Source organism: Anabas testudineus, chromosome 11 (genome assembly GCF_900324465.2).
Source record: "Anabas testudineus chromosome 11, fAnaTes1.2, whole genome shotgun sequence".
NCBI lineage: Eukaryota > Metazoa > Chordata > Actinopteri > Anabantiformes > Anabantidae > Anabas > Anabas testudineus.
The window spans coordinates 7,927,664-7,951,716 of record NC_046620.1 but is presented as its reverse complement, the minus strand read 5'-3'; the positions used below and the strand labels follow the sequence as shown (position 1 = coordinate 7,951,716).

The window sequence follows — 24,053 nt, the reverse complement described above, 5'->3', positions numbered from 1 at the left end:
TGATGTGCTGTAATTAATAAAGGTTCAGCACCAAATATTTGGCCAGTGGTTGAGAGGGCACAGAAACTCATTTGGGGGACAATAAGTTTGTATTTTTAAATTAACAGGCTTTTTGGATGCATTTATTAATTTCTTATTTGCATCCTACTCTGTCAGATAACACAGACCATCCATATATGAGCAGATTGCGAAGTAACTAAAACTGGATATACAACATAAAATGGAAAATACTCCAGTAAAATACCAGTATCTTAAAATAATAGTATAATAGCACAGTACTTGAGTAGTTGGTTATGTTCCACCACTGTGTAAAAAATATTAAGAGTCAGTAGAGCTGTATAATGTCAAAAACCTTAAATGGCTACAGCTGAGGCCGTGTTACTGCATTGATTGTTCATTTATTTTGTTGTTTTTCAGTCCTTCAGTTGCCTTTGTAACATTCAAGTCCATTAAAAATACATTCAAACACTAATTTGGTAGAAATAATAAATGATGAATGTCAGTAAATGAATCTGTGTTGATGCTGAGAAGAGTTTGCTTGTTGTTTAGGATCCAAGAACAGTGCAGCTTGTGGCGCTTTGGAAAAGGTGTTTTGTTTTTATCTGACTAGATGAGGTTTGACAAGTTCATCCATACAAATCTGGACTTCATCTCACAGAGGAGCCGGCACTTTGTTAGCCGTAAGAGAGACAGAGTGAGGAGAGGAAGGTTTTCAAAATTTGTTTATCCCCAATTAATGGGTGAGATGCTCTCAGCATGGAGCTTGATAGAAAGTGTTTTTTTAAAGTGGACAGCTAAATGAGGTTGCAGTTTGTTCTTCGGGGCATTCTCCTTCTTTCTTTTTTCCTCTCTGTTTATCGTTTGTCTTCCCTCTTTCTCACACTGTCTCTCAGATCTTCTAATGCTGTGCTTTGTTTGGCACTCAGGCGTGGGATGTCAGAACAGCGTGATGGCTTTCCTTTTGTGATGTGTTCCTTGGTCAGTGCTGCACAAGGCAGGCAGACCCTGCAGAAGAAGAGAAAACTAAAGTACTAAAGGCCCCATAAGACAAACACACACATAGCTCACACACGGGCGCACAACAGCCTAAACACACATATTGTCTGAGTGCAAAAACACATTTTAATGGTAAATCTCATTTACAAACAGTAGCTGCAGTACCAGAGAAGCGAAGTCTTTCCTATTTCCCTCAGTCTGAACTGTACGCACTTCCAGCGTGTATTTGTTGGAGTGCATTGGCCCTAACATACTGGAGGTGAATTATCGAATTCCTCTCCATTGCACCCCCTTCAGTTTTCCCTGGCTCCGACTTTGAATAGATGCTCACCGGGCCCCTTAGAATTGAACCATAACTATCTGCCCTCATCGAATGGGGGTGAATTGGTGCACTGTGTGATACCCATCTCCCTGCCTGACATTAAAAACGTTCCGTGGATTCAGAGGGGGAACATTATGTTGGTCTCATGGATTTGACTGGCGAGGCAGAATTTGAGACAGGGCTACAGTCGTCCTTGAGTTGCTCTCTCTGCTCTTTTTCTCTACCTTTTCATCCCTCTCTCTCCGTCACCTTTTTACTTCTTTATACCTCTCTGTTTCTTCTCACTCCATCTCTCCTCCTTCTCTTTCTCTCTCTTTTCCACTACCTTTTTTTTTTTAGAAAACAACTGCAGCTACTGTGCCGGTGCCAGCGAAAAATCATCTTTTCGGGGTTAAAGTTTCATTCGTATAAGAGAGATATTGTAGCAGGGTGACTGACAGAGAGATTGAGCAGCTGCTTTTTTACTAAGCTTTTAGATAGTACCTGAAAAAAAATTTGCAGTAGTTGCAAAAATACATCTTGAGACAAATGTTGAAAGGCTTTGGAGGACAGACTTTATTAGCTCACTGTGTTTCTTTTAATTGGATTCCTAATCTCTTTTTTTTTTTTGTGCTTTTGTAAATAGAGTAAATATTCTGGAGAGATGCTTGTGTGAGAAATGATCCATTATTCTACAAAAGGCAGTCAGAGAACAGCTGATAAACGAGCACAGTTCGAGTGTTCAGAGGAATGGACCTCCCATGAAGACATGACAAATACTGTTACATGCTTCATCGAGCACCTTTATCCTCTCAGACAGTGTATACACACACACACACACAACAACAACACACTCGACAAATCCATCCAACTATCGTGTCCTTATTTTTCATTTGAACCTAGGCATTTTATAGTCAGTCTTGATAGTGTTGGAATTAATAGTCTGGATTGCTCTTACTTAAGGACACGCTAATACGTAATAGCATTGCCATAAGTAATCTCAATCATGGCCAATTACTAACACACGTCCCCATTTTTACTTGTAATTGTTGCCTTCAGCACTTCACGTTCCGGCTGGTGTAATTTTAAAAATGCTAATTTCAGTGGCAAAACATTTTATTGCAATTCAATCCACATCCTCCGAGACGTTTCAAATGAATCAATAGGTGGAAGGAGGCTGATCCATCATCCCTCTCATTTTCATTTCATTGTGGAAGACAAATAGATACACAGTAGATAAACATCTGAGGTGAGAAATCCTGCATCAGTTTTAGCCCCCTTGTGTTAATCTGTTAACATTCATCGTTGTGGCCCCTTAGCTGCTTCATTTTCACATTAATTATTCTCTTTTCCCTATAGGTCTGTCTCGTGTTTGTCATTAGGCTTTTCAAAACAGTAAAATAAAACGAGGTTTTAGGCCAAGATGAGCTGCTGAATGCATCACTGTCAACTTGTGGGGCTTGATTGATTGCTAATCTTCGGTGGGAACGACCATTCTCTGCTGCTGCTTTGGGTAAAATGAGCAGTTTTGTGTCTCAGTGTATGGGACGCTGTGTCATGTAGACAGACTGTGTTCGTAAGAGTAGGGCAGCCTTGGTAGTGCTTGCCCCAAGGAAGGATTGATTCAGATTACAGTGAAATACCCAGACTCCTTGCTCTGTTTTCTGAGTTAACAGCATCTGGAAAGTGTCAGAGTAGGTGACAATAGAGTTATGGGTGGCTGTTGTAAATCTTGATAGAGCACAACAGAACAAGATAAATAAGAGCACACAAACACACATAACCCAAGAATAATATAAATGAAGACAAAGACGTATACACATACTGTCTACACTCACTAGCATAACCAGAAACTTGTTTTGTGGTTTCTATGGATGTAGTTTAATAGAGTACATACCCTTGAGGTGGACAAGCCTCTAGTATTAAGGGACCCTGGCATTGTGTGCTGTATATAGTTACCAGTCAATCATCTGCAGATGTTCTATAACACCAGGCTTTCCAGACCAATAACAACTGACTGAACAAGCTTAGTCTTTGTGTGTGTGTCACTGGAGATGGAGAAACGTCTTTGCAGTACTAAGGCTTTCGCAGAATTTTTCAAACCCTGTGGCGTGGAGCTGGAACACCTCTGCAAGTATCCTGCAAAGCGTATTAACTCCACACAAACCGTACACACGCCAGCATCGCTATCCAAATCCACACGAGTTCACAGGGAGAAACCAACTGTCAAACACAGAGAGGAATGTGTTGAGTCAAGAGCTGGTCTTCTTTCATGTGGGCAACACAAGCAGTGCTTTGTTTGCATGGAAGACTCAGGACTACAGCCGTGGTCATTGTTTGACGTTCTTGAGGTTTTTAATGTGCTGTGTTCCCGCAGCTTTCAGAAAGTACACTCGTAACGTGAAAACATTTCATCATTCTCGCTTTTCTGTTAATTCACTTCGGACTATTAATGATTATGAGTGCAAATGCAGACACATGTGCACTGATGAAACCGTCCTGTGAGGTGAGGATCAGCATGTGAACTGTGTGGACTGTGATACTCAGAGTGAGACCACCTGAAGGAAGTGTAGGTCAGCACCAAGTTGACGCATCACTGTATATGGGAGGGAAATTTGAATATGAGCTGATAATAATATATACAAAGAACCATTGTCGTGCACTAACTACTTTAATTTTGATATTTGGTGATAATAAGTCTTCTACTAGCACATATCTAGTTAAAGATTGAATCTTTTTTAATACTTTTTAAACAGATTTTAGCTTGTTAAGTGAAGAAACTTAACTCCATCACTGCATCTTTAGTCCATGTAGGGCTCCACCCTGCCGCTTCTTGAATGGATCAGGTGTTAAAAACACTCGCTATCTACACGACACGAGGATTTGTCTCAGCTATTTGTTATTTCTGATGGGCAAATGTGCATGCCCGAGTAATGAATATCAGCTGATAGCAATCAGCACTCCATCAGTTGGAGGATCACTATTTACTTGTAATGAGTAGTCATTAAAAACCACTGCTGGCTGCGAGAGGTTTACAAGATTTCTTATTTACTGTAAATTGTCTCAGGTCATTGAGTGTATATCAACATATTTAACAACCAGTGGCCTGATATCATCTGTCTCCTGTCTGGGGCGAGATCAATAGCATCTTAAGCAAAATGGGTTTTTCACAGAAATGCACACGTAAATGCGCACACACAGCAAAAAATGTGCATACATTTGTAACAGATACATCTCCAGCATCCATTATTATGCTTTCTTTTACCCGTAGAGGACAAATCAAAAACATATATTGTCTACTTGTTGCAGTCACTTTCTCATTTTCTTTCCGTAGACTGAAGATGGACAGACACACAACCAGACACACACACACTGTAAAACCTCTCTCTCACAGACACTCAGTCTCACAAACACAGAAAATCGAAATCACAAATCGGCTTAACTCTCCCTGACACGTCTGTGAATTAAGCCTTTCCGTTGCTCTCCCTTTCCCATTATAAAGGCATTGTCAGAGGCTGAATCTGTAACAGGTAGCCCACAGCTCCTGCTGCTTCACTCTCACTCCTCTCTTTCTCTTTCCTTCCCTCTTCCTCTGTCTTTCCCTTTTTTCCCCATCGTTCTTTGTCTTCTTCCTCTTCCTCTCTATGTGCCTCAGCCACTCTCTCTCTCCACCCTCCCCCGGTCCATCTCTCTTTGCTCCCGTCTTCCTCATGACCTCCATCAGCTCTCTCCATAATCATTTCTCTCCTGTCCTCACGGACTCTTCTGGTCTCACCTTTTCTGTTTTTCCTCTGTCACAGCCAGTAGCAGAACGGGAGTATTTCCATTTTGCGTTGGTTTATAAATCTGCTTCACTACATTTCACAGGGACTTTTTCCTCCACTACATTTATTTGACAGCTATATTTAATAGTTACTTAGCCATTTCAGCATTTACAGGCGAAGCCTGTTTAGAAGATATATAAATAACTACCCAACCGCATATAAAGTAGTTACAGTTTTCCCCACTAGTAGCTAAAACTACAAAGTACTTCTTGCACATTAACCCATCAGTAATAAAAATTCAATAACTAATAAAGATGTAGTAATAACAAGAGTCACTCCGCCTGCAAATGAAGCATTTGCAGTATATTTACTTGGAGTACTGTACATTTTGCTGACTGTGGTCCTTTTTGTTTTTACACTAGTATGATTTTCAACTTTGTGTCCTGTGGTTGTAGTATGAGAAGTACATGTAATATAGAGCTCATACAGTATTTAACAGTACTTCAAGTAAGTATACTGTAACTTGCTATATTATATCTGACTGTAAGTAGCTAGTGGTTAAAATAGGTTTCACCATTAAAACATTTAATTACAGTAATGTGTCATCAGTTAGTTGTAGTTTATAGTTCTGTTATATGTAATGTTAGAAATTAGAGGTGAGTCTCGGTATTCTGACCTGTTAACAAGGTTTTTATTTACATACTTAGCTCAACAATTTGAAGTTTATATGATTATTAAACTGGATTTTGGTCAGATATGTTGATCTCTTCTGGTCGTCACTGTAAACAGATGATACTTTGTATTAGCAAGCTGACGTTAGTTTTGTCAATGTGATACAGGTAAATACACAATAGTTACGCATCGCCTTTACTGAGTGTAAATATTTAGTAACGCTTAATCTGTGTTTTAATCATGCAGAAATATCCACTTAGTAAATACTTGGGTGCTATGTTTGAACAAAGTATTCAATGACCTGGTGCGACTGGAATACCTATTCCACTAATCTCAGCCTTCCACCCAGTGTCTTTCTTTTTGCATTGAGGTGCAACTTTGGAAAGATCACATGAAGTTTGCATACCGAGTGGGAGAGGGAGGAGCGGGGAGGGGAGCAGGGAGGAGAGAGAGAGAGAGAGAGAGAGCGAGTTAGCTGACTGTGTTGTGAATGCAGGGAGTAGACAAGCAGAGCGATTCTGACAGGCTGTGTCTGCACAGTTTGTTCTCCAATAGGCCCACACAGAGGCACCAGTGGGGTGCGCACATGCATGCACACACTTGTAAACACACACTAACAGAGGCTCACGCTCATATACCCACACATACACACCTCTTACACACAGTGTGATGCAGGCTTAACCACAAACACACACACACACATACACACAGTAAGTGAGAAGAGAAGCAAACCGAGCTGAGGAAAACTGCCTGGTTCTGAGCGCGTTCCTCCCGAGGCTTCAGTGCTGGGGAAATGGAGCTATCATGACAAGGGATGAAAGAGAAACAATGGTTTCATCGCTTTCCCTCATGTTCCACCGCACTGTGAAAAAGAAGCTTCTAGCGTTCTTCTCCTCCCGTTAGGGAAAACATGCCGCGCATTATACCGAGAGGGGAGGTTAGAGAAAGAGCGAGTGAGTGAGTGAGTGAGTGAGTGAGTGAGCGAGTGAGATGCAGGCAGCAATCGATAAGCTGCACAAACCCATATTAGTGATGCATCAGCATCAGATGTTGACCAGTTTGATGGACCAAAGTCTTATATTGATCATGAAAACGTCCCTCTGTTTTGTCACAGATGTCTTCTTCTTCTCTTGCTGGGTCATTCTTGTGTCACCTTTACCTGACCATCCTTCCCCATGTCTCTCTCTTTATATTACTTTTTGGTTTTTGATGATTCAGTCTCTTCCCTAACTTTTCTTATTCCTGGCCTCCTGCTCACTTTCTCTTTTTTTGTTGTCCTTTCTAACCCAAACTTCCTGTCTCTCCTTTCATAAGCCTCTCTCATACCCTGTCCTCCTGTCAATATTCTCTTATTTGATTATATTTATGTTTGCTTTGCTTTTTTATTTTTTATTATTGTTATTATTATTATTTAATATTTTGCATTCTCACCAGGAGGACCGGCTTTTGTTCCTCATTACACCTCACCATCTCCTTTTCTCTTCTCTCGTTCCACCAGGGTGCAGTGATCACGCCAGCCATGGACCACACTATGTCCATGCAGCCTGCCAGCATGATGGGCCCTCTCACCCAGCAGATGAACCATCTGTCCCTGGGCACTACAGGAAGTGTGAGTACCCTACGCTCTGTACGTTACACAAACATCTCCGCATAAGTTTGTGTAGTTTCCATAATCCAGATGAGAAAACATTCAAGTTCATTTGTTTATGTCTTTTACATTATTTAAATTGACTTCCAGTGTTGAAGTCAGAAGATTAAATGACTCTTCTCAAATCCTTTCATCTTCCGTGTATGAGACTAACTGCATGCTGCTATTTCTGTTCTTCATACCTGTTTAACAATGCATAACACACAAAAGTCTGCAGCAGCTCTTGTGTGTTGAAAAAGAAAAGTAAATGTTAGAAAAAGAGTGTCTTCTGCACCATAGGTACAGGCCGTGTGGTGGAAGTCTTTTATCTTTGGCGAACGATGTTCATTTAGTTCAAAAACAGAGTAGAAATTGTGTAAGAGCCTAACTTTCTTAGGCTGTCACCACATGTGCTCTGCCACAGATCTGCCGTATCATTTGTTTTACACTGCATGCATTCACTGCCAGACATTGAGGGAGCTTTTTTCCTCCCTGATCTTCCACATTAAACAGATTTCCTGCAAAGCTTTACAGTGTGACAAGACTCTCTGTTCTCCACCTTCCTTTTCTTTTTCACCCTCTATTTTTTCTTTCTGTCTCACACTTTCTGTCTCCCTCACTCTATAAATCAGACTTCACATCTATCACTCTATCAGTTTTCCCTATTCTTCACACACGCTCACAGTCACCATCCCCTAAACCAGGAACTCCCCCCTGTTTTCAGGATCAAGTCGACTTAGAGGTGTCACACAGTTCTGAAGCCCGACTTCCTGCCCTAACCCCGCTGCCCGGGGCAGGCCAGCAGTCAGCTTTGCTCCAACACCGTGTTTGATCTGCGTGTGTGTGTGTGTGTGTGTGTGTGTGTGTGTGTGTGTGTGTGTGTGTGTGTGTGTGTGTGTGTGTGTGTGTGTGTGTGTGTGTGTGTGTGTTCATATGACTGTAACAGTCCTGTATTGTACAGATACCCATGTGTTTCCAGGTGAGCTGTCAGCGACTGTGTCGCCATGTTGGTTCTGTCAGAAATGCCCTCTCCCTAATCTGCCCCAGCTGTGCTAACAGCCAGGATTAGAGGAAGGCTAATCTATGATGATGGCCTCTGATGCTTGATGGGTTGTATTATAGGAGAAAGTGGGTTAAGGCACTCGCCTTTTTTCAATTCGGGTTTACTCTCACTGCGTCTCCCCTTTCTGCCTGCTTAGCTTTCCTGAGGCGATGTTCCGTGTAGCATGACCTCTCCATGGCTGAGCTGCACATGACACGCCACACTTGATCATCTATGGGAATTGAGACATGTTTCCTATAAAGCAGAATCTTAAGCCACATGTGAAAGCCCTTTCATACGGTTGAACCAGCCTGTTGAAGGAAGAGTTAGGAACCAGGATTTGTAACTGTATGTGTAGTAAACTGGAGTTGACACGACATATTCTGAGTGCACATTCCTCGTGTGTACGCACATGTGGTGAAGTTGTTTTGTTTGCCCCCACCGGTCACACCACAGAAGAGCACCTGCCACGAGTAGCGTCTCCAAAGTCAACAACTTATTACGTCTGGCTCTGGCTGCTGAAGGAGAAGCCACACCTCAGAATACTCTTGGCTGTTCCAAGACTCTCTGCGGCTGTTTGTGTATGGCTGTGGCTTTCTTCTTCTGTCCAAAAGGGGAACCAAATGTTCCCGGTCCGCCCAAGCTGCGACTCTGGTGCGGTGACCGTAGCTTTCCGAGAAAACTGTATTATTTTGCACTACGGAGAGTGTGGATCGGCACGGAAGGTTGGGCCACTTAAAAACGAGTGTCAAGAAAAGCCTCACCTCATAATGAGGAAACATGCATCAGTGCTATGTGACTCTCATTGCTTTGGAATTTGGCTGCTTCACCAGAAATGTTCACTTATGAACAACGTCTGTAGTCAGGCAGCTCCGTTTGGTGTCTGTCTGTCTACGTTGAAGAACTTTATTACAGAATGCTGAAGAACCTCAAGCTCACTGTTTATGGATGGCACACATAAACATGCCATCCATGCTCTGCACTGATTTATTTTACCGTGTTTGGTGCATATTGCGGTGTTACTGATTTATTTACCATCTTACAGCTCTCACAGCTTAACAGGAGTCTATCTGTCACGCCTTGCGTTTGCTCGCGCCTGTTAGTTACTGTGCATGTGTCGATGTCATTTGTCATTTTAGTACTTGTGTGTGTTTGCAGGCATGTCAGTGTCTGCACTTTGTGTGTGAGTGACATAGTGTTTGACATGACAAAAGGTGACCTTCCCTCTGTGTTCCCCATCCTATTGCTGTCATGGCATGTAGAAGCCAGGTCTCTGTTGTCATGGTGACAGTGATGATTGGCAGCTTCAGTGTCCCTGCAAGACAGATTTGTGTGAAACGCTTTCCTCTATTATCTGAGCTTTTTCCCTTCGTTTTCTTTGGGGAAGTCTAAGTAGAGCGTGTTATTCTGCATTTCCATTACCGTGCAGTCTATATTTAACCTTTACTCACCCGTGGAAGTTTACTGAGCTTCACCTTCAAACAGTAACACATGTTGACACGAGGGTGATTTCCAGTACCACTGAGCAGTTAGTAAGGGAGGGACAATCATTTATAGCATTTTAAGTGGTGCAATAATGGCCACTCTTTTGTTTCACTCCTCTGACACTGAAATTTGGGCTTTAAATGTAAAAATTGTCCTGTAAAGTACGTAATTCTGAATTCAGACTGTATATTTCCCAGTCTGTATGCACAAGCCTGAAACTGTGGATTTTCAAAATAAAGAACAGGAATATTGTAATATAATTCATGCTTCATTCCAGATAGATCCATACATGGATAAGGAGACCACAGACAGAACTAAAACCAGGGTGGATGTTAAACTTACAGTAGTCAAGTGGGTAATTAGAAATAAATGCAATTCTTGTGAACGTAATTGGACAACTGTTTGCTAACACATTTTCTAACTTTATAAGGTGATCACATGTCGGTGTTGTGCGTGCAGCTTGTTCCTTTGCCCCTAAAAGGCCAGAACATAATACAAAAGGAATACTGAGTAATAGACTTACAGAGAATTACTAGATATCATCACTTTTTGTGGTTTGTCACCACCTGTGTTTCAGTAAATAATGTGAAACCATCAGTGGAACTGGGTATTGTGTAAGCCGTGTACATCTTTATGCATATGCATATGCAAAGTTGTTTTAGGGGGATTCACACTTAAAAAGAACTGCTCCTTAGTTTTACTAATAGTCTAAAATGCCACAGGGAACCTTTAATACTGAAATAGTAAATATTAAAATATTAAAATTAGATATAGTAACCCTGCCGATAAGGATGTGTTTAAAGAAGTGATTTACCGGATTATACTGCTCTTGCCCACATAAGTCTCCTCAGGTACTGTGTTAACAAAACTGAGGGGCTGAGATATGGAGGACTTTTCATGGTAAAGTGGTACAGCACTGTGATTCATAGTGGCTGGTGTGAGGCGCCAATAGTTCCCATTGTGTTGGAGCCCCACACCAGAGATCAATAGTCATCAGAGCCCATCTCGATGCTGCGCTGCCATTAATAACTTGCACTGAGTAGCTGGATGTTCTTGCCTTGACCAACTGTTATCCTCTACCTCGCATACGGTGCAACAGAACAGCGTGTCACCAAGGAGGGCATGACTGAGTGACAGACACAGCGGTGGATGATTTATTTGAGCATTAAATATGCTAATGGTCTGTGCTACATTCCACCACTGCAAGAACTACTGTGAGAAATTCATGTTGAGTTGAAAAACTGATTGCATGAAGTATACTGCACCATCACTTTTATACCCACAGGCCCAAATCACTCTGGTAACAGAGTGGTTCTGTCTATGCTTTGGACTTTCGTCAGGGCATTGCTGCATTGCGGTCTGACTTTATACTGTAGTTACTATAGGTGTATGTCATGGAGAGTGATGGTAGAGAAGAGACTTAAGCAGTCTACTCACACCACCCTCATTAAGGAGCTATTCAGGCCTCCCGTTCATCAAACATACGCACACGCCATCTGCTTCGGGCCTCGGTGTGTGTGTGTGTATGTGTGCACAGATGTATATGTGTGGCTGTGTGTGTGACTGCAAGAGTAAAACACCATTTATTGCCAATTAGGGATGCTTTATATTACCCAAACCTGTCCCCTGACTATGGACAGGGAAGTATTAAGAGTTGAAATTGGACAAAAATCATCTTTATCACCATAGCAACCCTATTCACTGTAGCTAGACTTGACATCCCTCTGACTTGCCACAGCAGCAACTGCAGAAATATGCCCGGCTCAACCTGCCACATTAAATAGGTTAACTAATGGTTATGGTAGAAGAAAAAATCTTATCTTATTAAATTCTCTTGTTAAATCTAATTTAAATTCCTTGTGCAGTCCTGCAGAGAAATATAGCATTTCAAATGGACATTCTCCCTTTGACAGAGAGATTTTGATATTGCTAATTATCTCCTGCTTCCCTTCATTTGCTTTCATGCAGCCCTCACAGGTGAGTTGGCTGAATAAGTTAATGGGAAGTAGTTCTGAAGACAAAAAGTCCTGAGAAACATTGGTATGCACGGTTTCAATTCACCAGGGAGAAGGTCACTTCAACAATCTGATAGGCCCTTTTAGACAATAGCTGGTTGGGGGTTGGGGAGAAGTGGGGGAAGTGACAGGAAGGTGAGAGGGAAGAAGGGATGACACGGAGAGGTAATGTGGTAATGTGTCACAGAGTCTGGATATACTGCCTCACCCCATCCGGAGTGTGACAGCTCTGAAGGTGTGATAACCTTAAACTCACATGCACAGACCCACATAGTCACACTCGTATACGGACGCACACCAACATCCATCCCGGGGCATCCTCCTGGCCATGTGTAGTGATGGTGGGGGAGTTAATCACCCATGTCCATGGCCTTTAGCTGCTCTCATTAGCGGTGAGCGGTGGAGCCGTACCCGATCCATTAGCAACGCTGCCGGTAATGACACTTCACCAGCACCGCCGGGCCCACAGCCAAGAAAAGGCTCCACAGCCCAGCACAGCTCCTCCATTACTGCCTCCTACTGCATACTGCTGCCACGCTTTTTAGCACTAGCAGGGGAACTGAGAGGCAAAGAAAAAAGACAGAAAGAAAGGGGGATTGTACTTCCGTTTTTTTCCTTGGTCCGGAAAAGCAGCAGGAAGACAAGGAGGGGCAGTCTGGTGGCTTTTATCTGAGATCACATCTGTTGGTGCTGTACTGCCGTATTATCATCCCCGGTCTCTTAGTCTTTGTCTCACACAGACACAGACATGCTTCTATGTTGTACAGCTGCACACAGGAGACCACATAGAAACACATGCACAGTTGGACAGACAAATAAAGTCATCCTTTCTGCACAGGCATGTGCTAATTAAAAAGAAGCACACACACATACACACACTGGTAAATCAGGCCTCCACTGGCACACATGTTCACCGCTACACACGTACACACCATGCATTCGCAGCAAGTCCCAGAGACTTGCACAAAGTGCCGTGTCCTCATTCATATTGCATGTGAAAGCCCTGTGGCTGTCATGTAACAGAACCTGTGTCAGATCTGTAAAATGGCCATCATGGAGTGAGCTAGCACCCTGTTAAAAGCCGGGGCAGGCATGACTAAAGAAATATAGGCCACAGGCAACCTCCCGCTTGCTCTTTCCTCTCTCTTCTTCACTCTTTTTCATTCCCTTTAGCTTATTTTTTTTATTTTTCATCTTCTTCTCAGCTGTGGCCTGGTGCATTTGCTTGCCTGTGAAGTCTTGGTGGAACAGCAGGACATCTCTTCCTCCTCCTCCTCCTCCTCTGTCAACCTCACATATTCTTCTTATCTGCTCACTTCTGCTCTGCTCTGTCGAGCGCGCACACATATTCTTTTAGCGCCCTCCGAAGGATCCTGCGAGGACAGCAAGCGTATATATCGTACTAAATGAGACTTCCAGGAAAATGTGATATCTTAAAATAATTTCTTTTGGGAGTGGGGTTATAAAAAATAATGTGCGTAGCAGGAATTTTCATGTGCAAGGTTTTTGATATGTGTGTGTTTTGCTTGCATTCCAGTACATGACTGCTGCAGCTGCCGCAGCACCTATGCAAGGGACCTACATTCCCCAGTACACTCCTGTGCCTCCAACAGCCGTCCCTGTCGAAGTAAGACCCACATGCATGTACACGCTACTTAGCAGTCATCAGAAATCTGTTGATGTTAACCCAAAGGAGAACATCAGTGCTCCCGACAGCCCACTCACTTACACCTACAAGCAATCGCTCCACCATTTCGAAACCTGCTCACCACATCAACGGGCCAAAACAGTCATTAAATAGACAGATTACGTTTGAAGCACGCTGTAAATTGCTCCTATTCTCTCTAAACTAATGGCCTTGTACCACCAGCAAATAACAAGGGTGAAAACTGCAAGCAAAGCAAGATGAGTCAGAAGTTTTACAGTATTTGGGAAAGACATTTGAAGTGCAGCGCAGACTTTGTCACTTCTTCAGTGGCTGTCGGGGCTCCTGGCAGGTTTGAGCATTCCAGCCTGAGAAATGATGAGCATGGAGAGCGGGCGGGCAGGCCAGTCTGCGAGGAGAGCAGGCCGGCTGTCTGGCAGCTGACAGTGTGGTCGTATTCAGATGGACTATCAGTCGTGTATCAGATGACAGGAACTGAAGTGAGACACAGTGCCAGCGGTGCTGTCTCTCCCTCTCTCTTTCTCCCCGCAGCCAGTTTAGGATGCTAGGTACCTGGAACACATGCATCCGTCAGCCACGGAGCTCTGGTTAGCCCAGCAGCCACAGACAGTGACAGTTTCCCCTGACAGACTCATTAGTCGCTTCCTCGCCTCCTCCCATGCTCCCCCACCTCACAAAGTTGCCAGCTTACTCATGAAGGAGTGGGGTGGAGGAAAGAGATGTAGTTGTAGTGTAGCCCACGGCGCCTTTTACCGGTTTCATCCTCACTGTCGTCCTGTCAACGCCGCCGTCAGCAGCGGGATGCGTATCTGCTAGTGTCTGGACGGATGATGAATGGGCAGGACGCAGTATCCTTGAGAGCTTGTTAAAGGTGATTGAGATGACTCAGCGAGGGGACTATGACTAATAGTGGACACACAAAAGGGCTAAAAGGTTGTTGTGGTAAATTCAATACACAGCCGTACCGTCATACCTCTTCTGCAGTTACAGTCCCTTTTACTCTCAACATTTTGTGCTAATTAAATCTAAAGAAAAATAGAAAGAGTGTCCGACATAAAAAGATGCAAAAAACAAAAGCAGAATTACACAGTCACATACAGCACATTCAGCAGGAAGTGCCAACACTGCACTTGCTTGTTAAAGTTTGGAGCTGACACGTTTCCTCCCGTGCGTGTGTCCTCAGGGAGTGGTGACGGACGCCTCCCCCCAGACAGTGGCTCCCTCGTCACAGGAGGTGGCCGGCCAGCAGCAACAGATCCAGGTGGACAGTGCTGCTGACCATGTTTCTGCTTACTCATACCAGTCCAAGTAAGTCACAGTGTTAACCTTTTAATTCTCCTTCAGCCTCATGAATCAGTTTTATTATTATTTTTGCATTAATGTGATGAAGTAGCCACAAAGAGACACTCCTGTCTGGTTACTTTATGTAAAGGATATAATTTATGAAAAAAATACTGCTCTTTACCCAGTGTGCTTTGTTAAGCAGTATAGTACTTACTGGTGATGTTAAAATAAAATGAAAGCAGTGCCGTTATAAAATCACTCCGATTACTCCTGACAGCTGTTGTCATTCGCTCATCTTTTTTTTTTTTGCTTCTCTGACCCGATCAGAACTCTTTAACGTGCTTCATTTTGTTTCAGTCTCCCGACTAGGCTGTCAGCTGTCAGCTCTATTGCTCTTCTGTTTTTGTAATATTGTGCTTTGATTACAACTGCACCCGCTCCCACACCCACTTCTCTTTCTCTCTCTGTTTTCCCCTCTTTCATCAGATAGCAATGGCCTGAGCGAATGTTCCTGTGACAGCGTTGCCTTGAGACAGAAGGTGGCTGCACTGTGAATGTGAGGAAAACAGAAAAGAAAGAGATTGCTTCCAGATTGCCCAGGCACCAAAAAAAGACACTTTTTTCATTTCCTACCTGGCCTATGAGAAAAAAAAACACAAGAAGACGGCAAAGAGTGCTGAGGAAGGGGATGGGGAAATTGCTGGGCACAGTGCAAAGAAGTGAAATTGTTTAGTCTGGAAACCTGCCTGAAGGGCTGGGCTGAAGCTTGAAAAGTTTCTCAAAGAAAATTCTCAACCACTTAAAAAAAAAAAATGGAAAAAAACTGATTAAAAAACACAAAAAAAAGGTTGAATGTGCAGGTAGGTAAGTTTATTTTGTAATTAGAAGAGAGAAGTCAAGTTTGAGATACACACAGAGATTGTCTTCCTCAGATATTAAGCTACAATTTCTTTTCACTCTTTTTTTATGTTCTAGTGTTAAATTTTAGTTTTCTAGATATATTCAGAAACAAAGTGTTTTTTGTTTTGTTTTGTTTTTTCTTTTTTGAATCTTCATGGCCTTAATTTGAAGGGCGCCAGAAACTTTTTACAGAGTTAAAGTCTGTCGTCTGGTTATATGGGGGAGGGCGAGCAAACGATATCAGTCTCTTGGACCACGTGGAGGGTGCAAGACACTGGAGGAGTTGTTCTAAAGGAGAAAAAAGAATCTATCACATAAGCTGTACAGATTTAATAGAGAAGAGCTTTTTTTCTTTTCTTCATTAGAAGAAAACTTTGATAATTATTATGTCAGAGGTAACTAAGTGTCAGAAGAAAACAAAATGTCTGTTGGGGAAAAAGACTTGAGGGGGGAAGAAGCTTTGAAGAGATTTTTTCACATTGAGGAAAAAAGAAAACATAAGAAAACATGCTGCATTGTGGATGCAGTCTGTTGCAAATGCTGAACTTGTTTTTTATTATCATAATTATTATTTTACATGGCAAAATTGCTGTCGATGACATTAGTGCTTTTTAATCTGCCACATTTTACCTTTTTTATGAGCTTTAAGATGTTTTTAGCCCGCTTTGCTTGTCACACTGCAAAAAGAAGAAAAAGAAGACGAAAAAAAAAATTATAAAAACTTACAAAAAAAAATAAAAACTACAGAAAAAAATTCTGGCAGTGAAATAAAAACAGTAGATTCAGTAGGAGCTTACGGTTTAAACCAATCAGTGCAAAAGCAATAGAAGAAATTGTTGACAATTTCTGTAGTCTTTCCTAGTTGTGGATCAAATGCAGCCCATGGATGGCCATTTTTATACCAAAGATGAAGAGACACTCTGAACAAGAGTTTTGTTTTGTTTTTTCCTTTTCATTTTTCAGTTTGATTTAGTTGTTCTTGATGTTGATGTTGTTCTTGATGTTAATGTTGATGTTGTTGTTGTTGCTGTTGTCGTTGTTTTGGTTTTTTTTTTGTTTTTTTTTTTTATTTGACCTTGATGGCCGGACCAGTCCTTACTATCCTTCTCAATATCTTCTTTTCACCGGGTTTAAGCTAATTTTCCACAGTTGCTCAAGCTGTCACACACACAAACACACACACCCATACATATATATACGTAAATATATATATATATATATATAGATATAGATATATATGTATGTGTGTGTATGTACGCATATCTAAATGTGCACACATTTGCAAACTCACCAACACACACATCAAACACCAAACATCAAACAGTATTTAAATGTGTGATGCAACCGGTGGCAGCCCTAACAAAAGCCCTTTTCTCCTCACCTCACCTCTTCTTCTTGTCTTTTCTTCTTTCTGTGTTTCATTGTTCCACCTCTCTCTCAGTCTTATTCTCCCTCTCGGATCCTGCAGGGAAAGCTTTAGGAAACAGACTGGGGAATGTTGTTGTTATGCTCTGTGGTCATTACTGCACTGCTTCCAGCTCCTTAGTTATTTCTGTCCACAGTCTCTTTATCTCTTTGATTCAACCATAACTAACTCAACTATTTCTCGGCAGGCTGCGCTTCAGCGCGGTCTCCCTGCTGCTGTTTGGTTTCATTTTAACCTGTCATCTAGACAAACCTAGGTCACTGTGTGTGTTTATCTGTACAGATTAGCAGGTGAGTGGTGTTTGCTGCATATTGTACATGAGGTAAGCTTTTAGTCACAAAAAACTGACTTTGAAGTCTTGAAAGCAAAGATTGCATAAACTTTATGGAACTTAATTGAACTGGTCTAATGTATCTGGCAGCGAAGCATCTTTAAACAGCTATTTAAAAACACTTGAACATTTTTGGAAATACACTCACTTTCTTCCTCAGAGTTACAGGAGAAGATCAATATCAACGTGATGAAGGGATATTGCTGTAAATATGAATTTACACGCAGCAGCTGGTTAACTGGACTTAGCACAACAAATGAAAATGGGGAAACAAAAACTACTGTAGGTGAAAAAATTGCTTCCAGTACATCCCAGGTTCACTCGTTTGTTTGATGTGTGTTTGTATATGATTTAGATTTAGATCATACAAAAATAGTGTAAAAATGACTCTTTGTGCTTTTACAAGGGGCCGTGTGCTGGTTACTTCCTTGCCGTCTTTGGGAGGCGAGCAGAGACTCCACAAAGTTATTATACAGACAAAAATGACTCTTACTCATTGAGGTGCCGTCTGTAAACCAGGGAATTTAGCTTGGTAAGGTCCTGTCTGCATTGTAAGACTGCCATCGCTCTGTGACACTAACAAGACGTGCAAGAACTGTTTCAAGTTTAGAAAAGGACCAAGGGGTGAGCACACCTGTAGGAACTAACTAGGCTACTCGCCAGTCGTAACAAGATGATGGCAGCTTCTTCCTTGACCCCTCCACTGAGTGTCAGTTACACCCCTGGTTGTCCCAATTTGTTGCACAAACAACCCCATCTCATCTCATCCCGTCTTTCCATCCCAGAGCTGTGTGTGAGGTTTTCAATGACTTCATCTCAGAGGATTGTCCCCAAAGAAATTGCCTGTGGGACAACAGCCATTTCTACCCCTATTACAGCAGCCTGTGTGTGTCAGGAGCACTGTGTGTCTGCTCTGTTCGCTCATGCCTGCCCGCTCTGCCCCAACTGTGGTGCTGCTGCACTAAAAAGACCCCGTTTTCTCCCTGCTTCACTGGCACCATTAATGTGCCATGGCCAAGCCAGGCTCCTTTGCTCTCATTTTCCCTCACTGTCGTTCTCTCCCTGTTCCCCCTCTCTCTCTCTCTCTGTCTCTCTCTGAGGTTTCTTGTCTTTATTGGATGGTGCAGAAGCAGAACCACAAACCAATTTCAGTCACTCTCGCAATGAGGCTTGACGGGCCCAATTTGTCTCCCTCTGGGGCAATAGGATCCACTCCAGTGTCCCTCAAAAGACCCCTTTCTTCCAGACAGAGAGGGAGCTTTTTGTTTGGTGACAATTGCAGTTCATGTGACTCATTCAAATCTAAGTCCAGCAGTGCATTTTGGGAAACGATGGCATGTTGCGCACATTACAATCAAGCTGTGTCATCATGCGTGGCAATGTTCGTAACATTCAGATTGTACATCGAGTGCCTTTAAACAAAGCTCCCAAATGATTCCAAATTATCAAAGTGATAGTTAAAAAAAAAAAAAGCAAAGCACGCGGGACAGTTTTTAAGAAGCTGTGATGAAGGAATGCTTCACGATATCAAAGCTGATCTATGGTGCTAAAGAAGAAGCTGTCTCGGCCTTGTGCTTTCATTGTGTTGACTGATCTCCATGATGAGCTCACCGCTGTGGATCATTTGCCCATGAACTCGCTCCTAACAGGCCACCTGCCCACTTGACGCTACACAAAAGATGCAGGCGCACGGGTTCCTGAGGCTGACGACACGTTTAAGGCCATTTCTGTCACACCGTAAATACGTGTTGTACATTTTTGTCTTCCATCCTCCAACAGAGGTCAAAAGCTAAAAACGTCAATATTCAAACCGTCTCAATGAACATGCAGCTGTTTATTGCCCAATCAAATCAATACCTGCCCTTTTTCTTTCATCTGATCTGCTCTTATGTCCTAATGAATACGCCTGTGACACATTACCATCATTAACAGTTAACAAGGGACAAAAGTTGGGTTTTAGAGCTCCCTGGATGTTTGAACTCATTTCTAAATCATTTTAAGTGTCCTGATTAAACAACAGAGCTGCTACACTATGAATTAACCAGTTTTAAGCTAATATGTGTGTGTGTGTATGTGAGAGGAGTGTTGTACTCAACTTTTAGCAAGGTTATGAATACAGCACAGCTATGACTGAATTCTCAAGACTTTTAAAGCTGCTGTTTTATAGAGAGCAGGAGACATTTTCCAAGCTTAATAGGACTCAAAATGCTGGGGCTGCACATGGAAGAGCAGAGCGTCCGACAAACAGTCTGAGATTCAGTAGTAATGGTATTAAGGGAAATAGGATCACAAATAGCCAAGAGATTATGGAAAAATGCACAACAAAGAATATCAGCTCTATTTTGCTAATGGAGATTCAAGAGAGAAAAGGATGTTAAGGGAGGTGTTTTCATAAAGATCTGGATGATTATCCAACTGAACAAATAGAAATGGCTTTTTTCTTAATAGCACAACAGCATAATGTACCTTTTCAGAATACAAATACCTTGGTGGAAGTCCACAGAAGGCGATTTTAAGGAGGCTGCAACAGAAACGCTCTGCTCCCAGTCAGCCCATGTGTCAGCACAAACCAGGAGCTGGCCATACCAAGAGATAAAGTGTACATGTTGTAAGAAAAAGAAAGAGAGCGAGATCATTAGCTCTGTTGCTGGGCAGAAGTGGTCGTAGCCTGGAGCTTCTTTATGGGGCTGTATGTCCACCATACAGGAATCCAGGAGGAGACCAGCTTGACCCTTGATGTATTACTGACACACGCTCTTCCTTTCTAACATGACACCCTGCTGTACTCATAATGCAGACATGAGCATGCAACAAGAGTCACCAACGTTTATAGAGTTTGCAGTTGGCATAATGTTCGAAATGTGCTGCCGTGGCCGATGGTGCCAACAACCTTTAACAGTTTCCTTAGCTGTCAGGTTGTCAGGATGATGTTGTTCGCTGCCATAGTGTCAGAAATCAGAATAAAGTTTATGCAATCTTATTGTTGTAATTTTATCTTGTTTGACATCGACATCGTTATAATGCTGTAAACGTCACTCATCTGGTGCCCCGACATGGTTAAAGCAAATACTCTGGATTGTGTCTTACCACTGAGAAGAATGAATGCATGGATGGATGTGCATTTAGAAACAATGCATGCAGGAAAAGGCAGCATTTGATTCCCCGTCCGTCCTCTTTTGATAACTCTCTACTATGTAAATCTGATCTCGTGTGAGCTTACCTGTTCTGAAATACGTAAAAATCTTGAGATTTTATCTATGTCTTGTTTTATTCTGGTGTCAGTCTTTCGAGGCAAGGTGCTTATTTCACTGCCTTTAAAAATAAAAAAAAGTTTTCTCAATCCGTCCCTAAATCACAGTTTCCCAATCACTGCTGCCATCCCCAAATATAGGATATGATTCAGAAAGTCATTCATGCAGTATGGCTTCCACTCGGCAACACAAGTCAACTCATTATGTGTATTACTTGTCATATCCAGGTGTTGGATTCATCCTTTGTTAACGCAGTTGTTGCCATTTCACATTGATTCTCGTGTGTTGTGTGGAAAACAGTAGTTCAGAGTTACACTCATAGCCTGTCTCTCGCAGCAGAGTTAAAGGAGAACTATGGCTCAATAACTCATCACAGAACCACCGTGTACACACACTCGCACACTCTCTCCACACACCCTTAATGCAGTGGAAAAATTGCTCCAACTACCCCCCTTCGCGAGCGAGCCCCTGTGCTTTTTAATTGATGCTTCGGTCCACCTTTGATGGGAGCTATCGATTGGCCACACAACCCCAGGAGTGGAGACAGCCAGTGAGCCAGCACAGCCCTTGTGGAGTTCAAACAGCTCCCTGAGAAATACAAAATCCAACAATCACTAGGAAATAACCGACCAAATTGTTTAGAGATAGCCAGCACAGAAAGTGTGTTAGGCATGGGACTCATTTACTAGATAAAAAGAGGAACTATTTATTAGGACAGCAGAGCGGTTTTTATTTCGGTTTTGTTAGTTTTTCTTCTTGTTGCGTTTCTTTTGTTTTTTTCCACTTTTCTTTGTTTCAGCACCGAGGAGGATATGGTCACGCCTCACACATGCTGCTCAGTGTGTGTGATCTTTGAGAAACTATCTGTACATCTGTGGATGTTAGGATTTGACTTGGGTTTTATGAGTTGTTTTTTTCTCTCTGATGAAGCTTTCAATAAAAAAAAATTGTGGAAAAAAGCACCAAGGAGCACTGTTATCCTTTAATCAGCATTGCAAATGATTGCGCTTCATCACAGCTAGTTGTTTTCATGTCCTCGAGCCATTATTGTAGAAGCATTTATTATGCATCAAGCAAAATCCGAGAAACATGCACACACTTGCACAGAATGCACTTGTTCCCCATATTCTATTATCTATATGACTAAATTGCAGAGGGAGACCAGAGAAAGCCCTGTTATTATCACCAGTCTGATGGCACCTGCCGCGCGTTGACCTTGGGCCCTCATATCGTCCCATAATTACAGCCTTTGCAAATGGAGCTAATACCTCTCAATGGGATATCCCCATCATAGCTCACACACACTTGATTGGGTGCAAAGTGGTCATAATCAAAGATGGAGGAGCCTGCTGGAGGAGGAAGTGGATCGATGGCAATCAATCTTCCTCTTCACTCTCATTTAGGCCCAATCAATTGCTGTCCTTGTCACCTCCTAGGGACGCCTGTACTGTCAATACCACGGCTGCACAGTAGCCAAGTTTCCCCTGCCTGAGACGTCTCTGCGAGGCAACAAGACTGGCACTCAAAGACAAAGAACGTCTTAATAGAGAACAATTGACTGTTTGGATTGGACTGAGTGTGTGTGCTGTGCACTCAAGTGTACGTGACTTGGCTGTCAGCAGTCACCACTTCCTTTTTGCATCTGCTGATCTGTGAGTATAGGGAAGTGCTTCTGTGCTGAGACGAGATAGCTGCCAGTTTGGTACATATGACGCAATTTAAAACATTTTACTGCTCTGAGAAACCCCTACACGGTGGCGCGGTGTTCTCTGCTACACACTGTATGGCTGTTAAATCTGGGAAAATGCAGTGGGATCCTTTATCAAGTGAAATGCCACAGATCCAATCTCCCTTGGAGCCAAGCAGCTTCCTTATCTGGACTTATAGAGATGTAGCAGCTGAGCACCACAAGGGTGCAGCATACCAACACAGATGTTATCTGGTGTGTGTATTTTGCAGAGGAGTGAGAACCCCCTCCACACACACCACACAAACACACAGCAGCATCACTGGATACAGATCAAGGACATTTCCAGTGGGGAAACTCAACATGACAACATCATTCCCATGAAACATTTGCCATCTGCTGAATATATATGAGGATTAGGGAGAAAAAGCCCGGACATGCATTAAGATATATCTGTGCAGCTTGCAAGTACAAATTGTCTGACTGATGTGGATTTCTACAGGATAAACATGTTTTTTGAAGGGTTTCTGGATGCAGCATTTTTCACTGAGGCAATTGTGAATAATTTAGAAACAGATTCATTCGGTGGCTGTTTATAGATGCAGATTTTGTTTTTATGGTGCAGTAAATGCTAAGACTATAGCTGTTAACTGTCCTTATGTCATAAACACATGTCAGACTCACATGTACAAAACAAGCACCAGTGATTGTGAATGGTGACCTGTAACCATTATTTTGGTTGTGAAATTAGCCTAAAATAAATCTGCACAGACCTCTAAAGTGACAAGAGCTGAGTTTTCAGCTAGTTGAGCAAAATTGATTTTGAAATTGGGTTGATTGGGGACGGGGACCTTTAAGGCCGCTGAGCTTCCAGGTGCAGTCCGAGGAGTTTCACATCTAATCAAGAAACTGTGTTCGTCAGCAACCGCAACACACCTGGTGCTCCCTGATTAGCTTATACTCCACTAAGAGATACATAATTAACCAAAGGAGAGAACTGCACTGCTGAGCTCAAACCTAAACAATGCCCAAGAGGGGTTTGGTGTGTTTTGCTTAGTCTAGAAATATGTGAATGCAACATTAGGCCAGTAAAGCTCATTAGAGGACACTAAATATGGATTTCTCATTATGGGAAAATGCACAATTAACTATCAATTACATTCAGGAAGCTTAAGAAACATTTTAATAATCTGACAAACAAATCTGAAGTTGTTTAAGGAAAAAATCAGTTTATGACAACTGGGATCTCGTTTAGATCATTTCATCACAATCTGTTTGATGTTTAATTGCTCATGTTTGTTGCATCTTCAGATTTTAGTGTGATATTGTTGCTACATCCCAGAAATATAAATAGAAATTATATTTATAAAAACATAAAGTCATTTTTGGATAAACAGGTCATTGTGTACATAGGTTTAGCCTCTTATTGGGGGCAGCATAGTTGGAGAACGATCACCTTCCCGTGGAGCATCTTTACCTCTTTGTTTTGGTGTAATGACACACAGCTTCATAGTTTTTGTTCATTGTCACCACTGTCATCGAGATCATTTCTAGCTTGTCAGTGAAGAATTCGCCACCAAAGACAGACTTAGCACCTAGTTAGCAC

General features: G+C 42.3%; 1 protein-coding gene across 4 annotated transcripts in view; it reads left to right on the top strand.

Annotated features, from left to right (window-relative positions):
• rbms3 (RNA binding motif, single stranded interacting protein) overlaps nucleotides 1–15,447 on the top strand; it is a 226,793-nt gene extending 211,346 nt beyond the window's left edge. For all 4 annotated transcript variants that reach the window (XM_026347586.1, XM_026347585.1, XM_026347588.1 and 1 more), the window contains 4 exons: nucleotides 7,232–7,342; nucleotides 13,440–13,529; nucleotides 14,752–14,876; nucleotides 15,339–15,447. In XM_026347586.1, coding sequence (XP_026203371.1) covers nucleotides 7,232–7,342; nucleotides 13,440–13,529; nucleotides 14,752–14,876; nucleotides 15,339–15,342 — 330 coding nt within the window. In that variant the 3' untranslated portion in view covers nucleotides 15,343–15,447. The remainder of the gene's footprint in view (nucleotides 1–7,231; nucleotides 7,343–13,439; nucleotides 13,530–14,751; nucleotides 14,877–15,338) is intronic.
• Nucleotides 15,448–24,053: the final 8,606 nt, after the last annotated feature.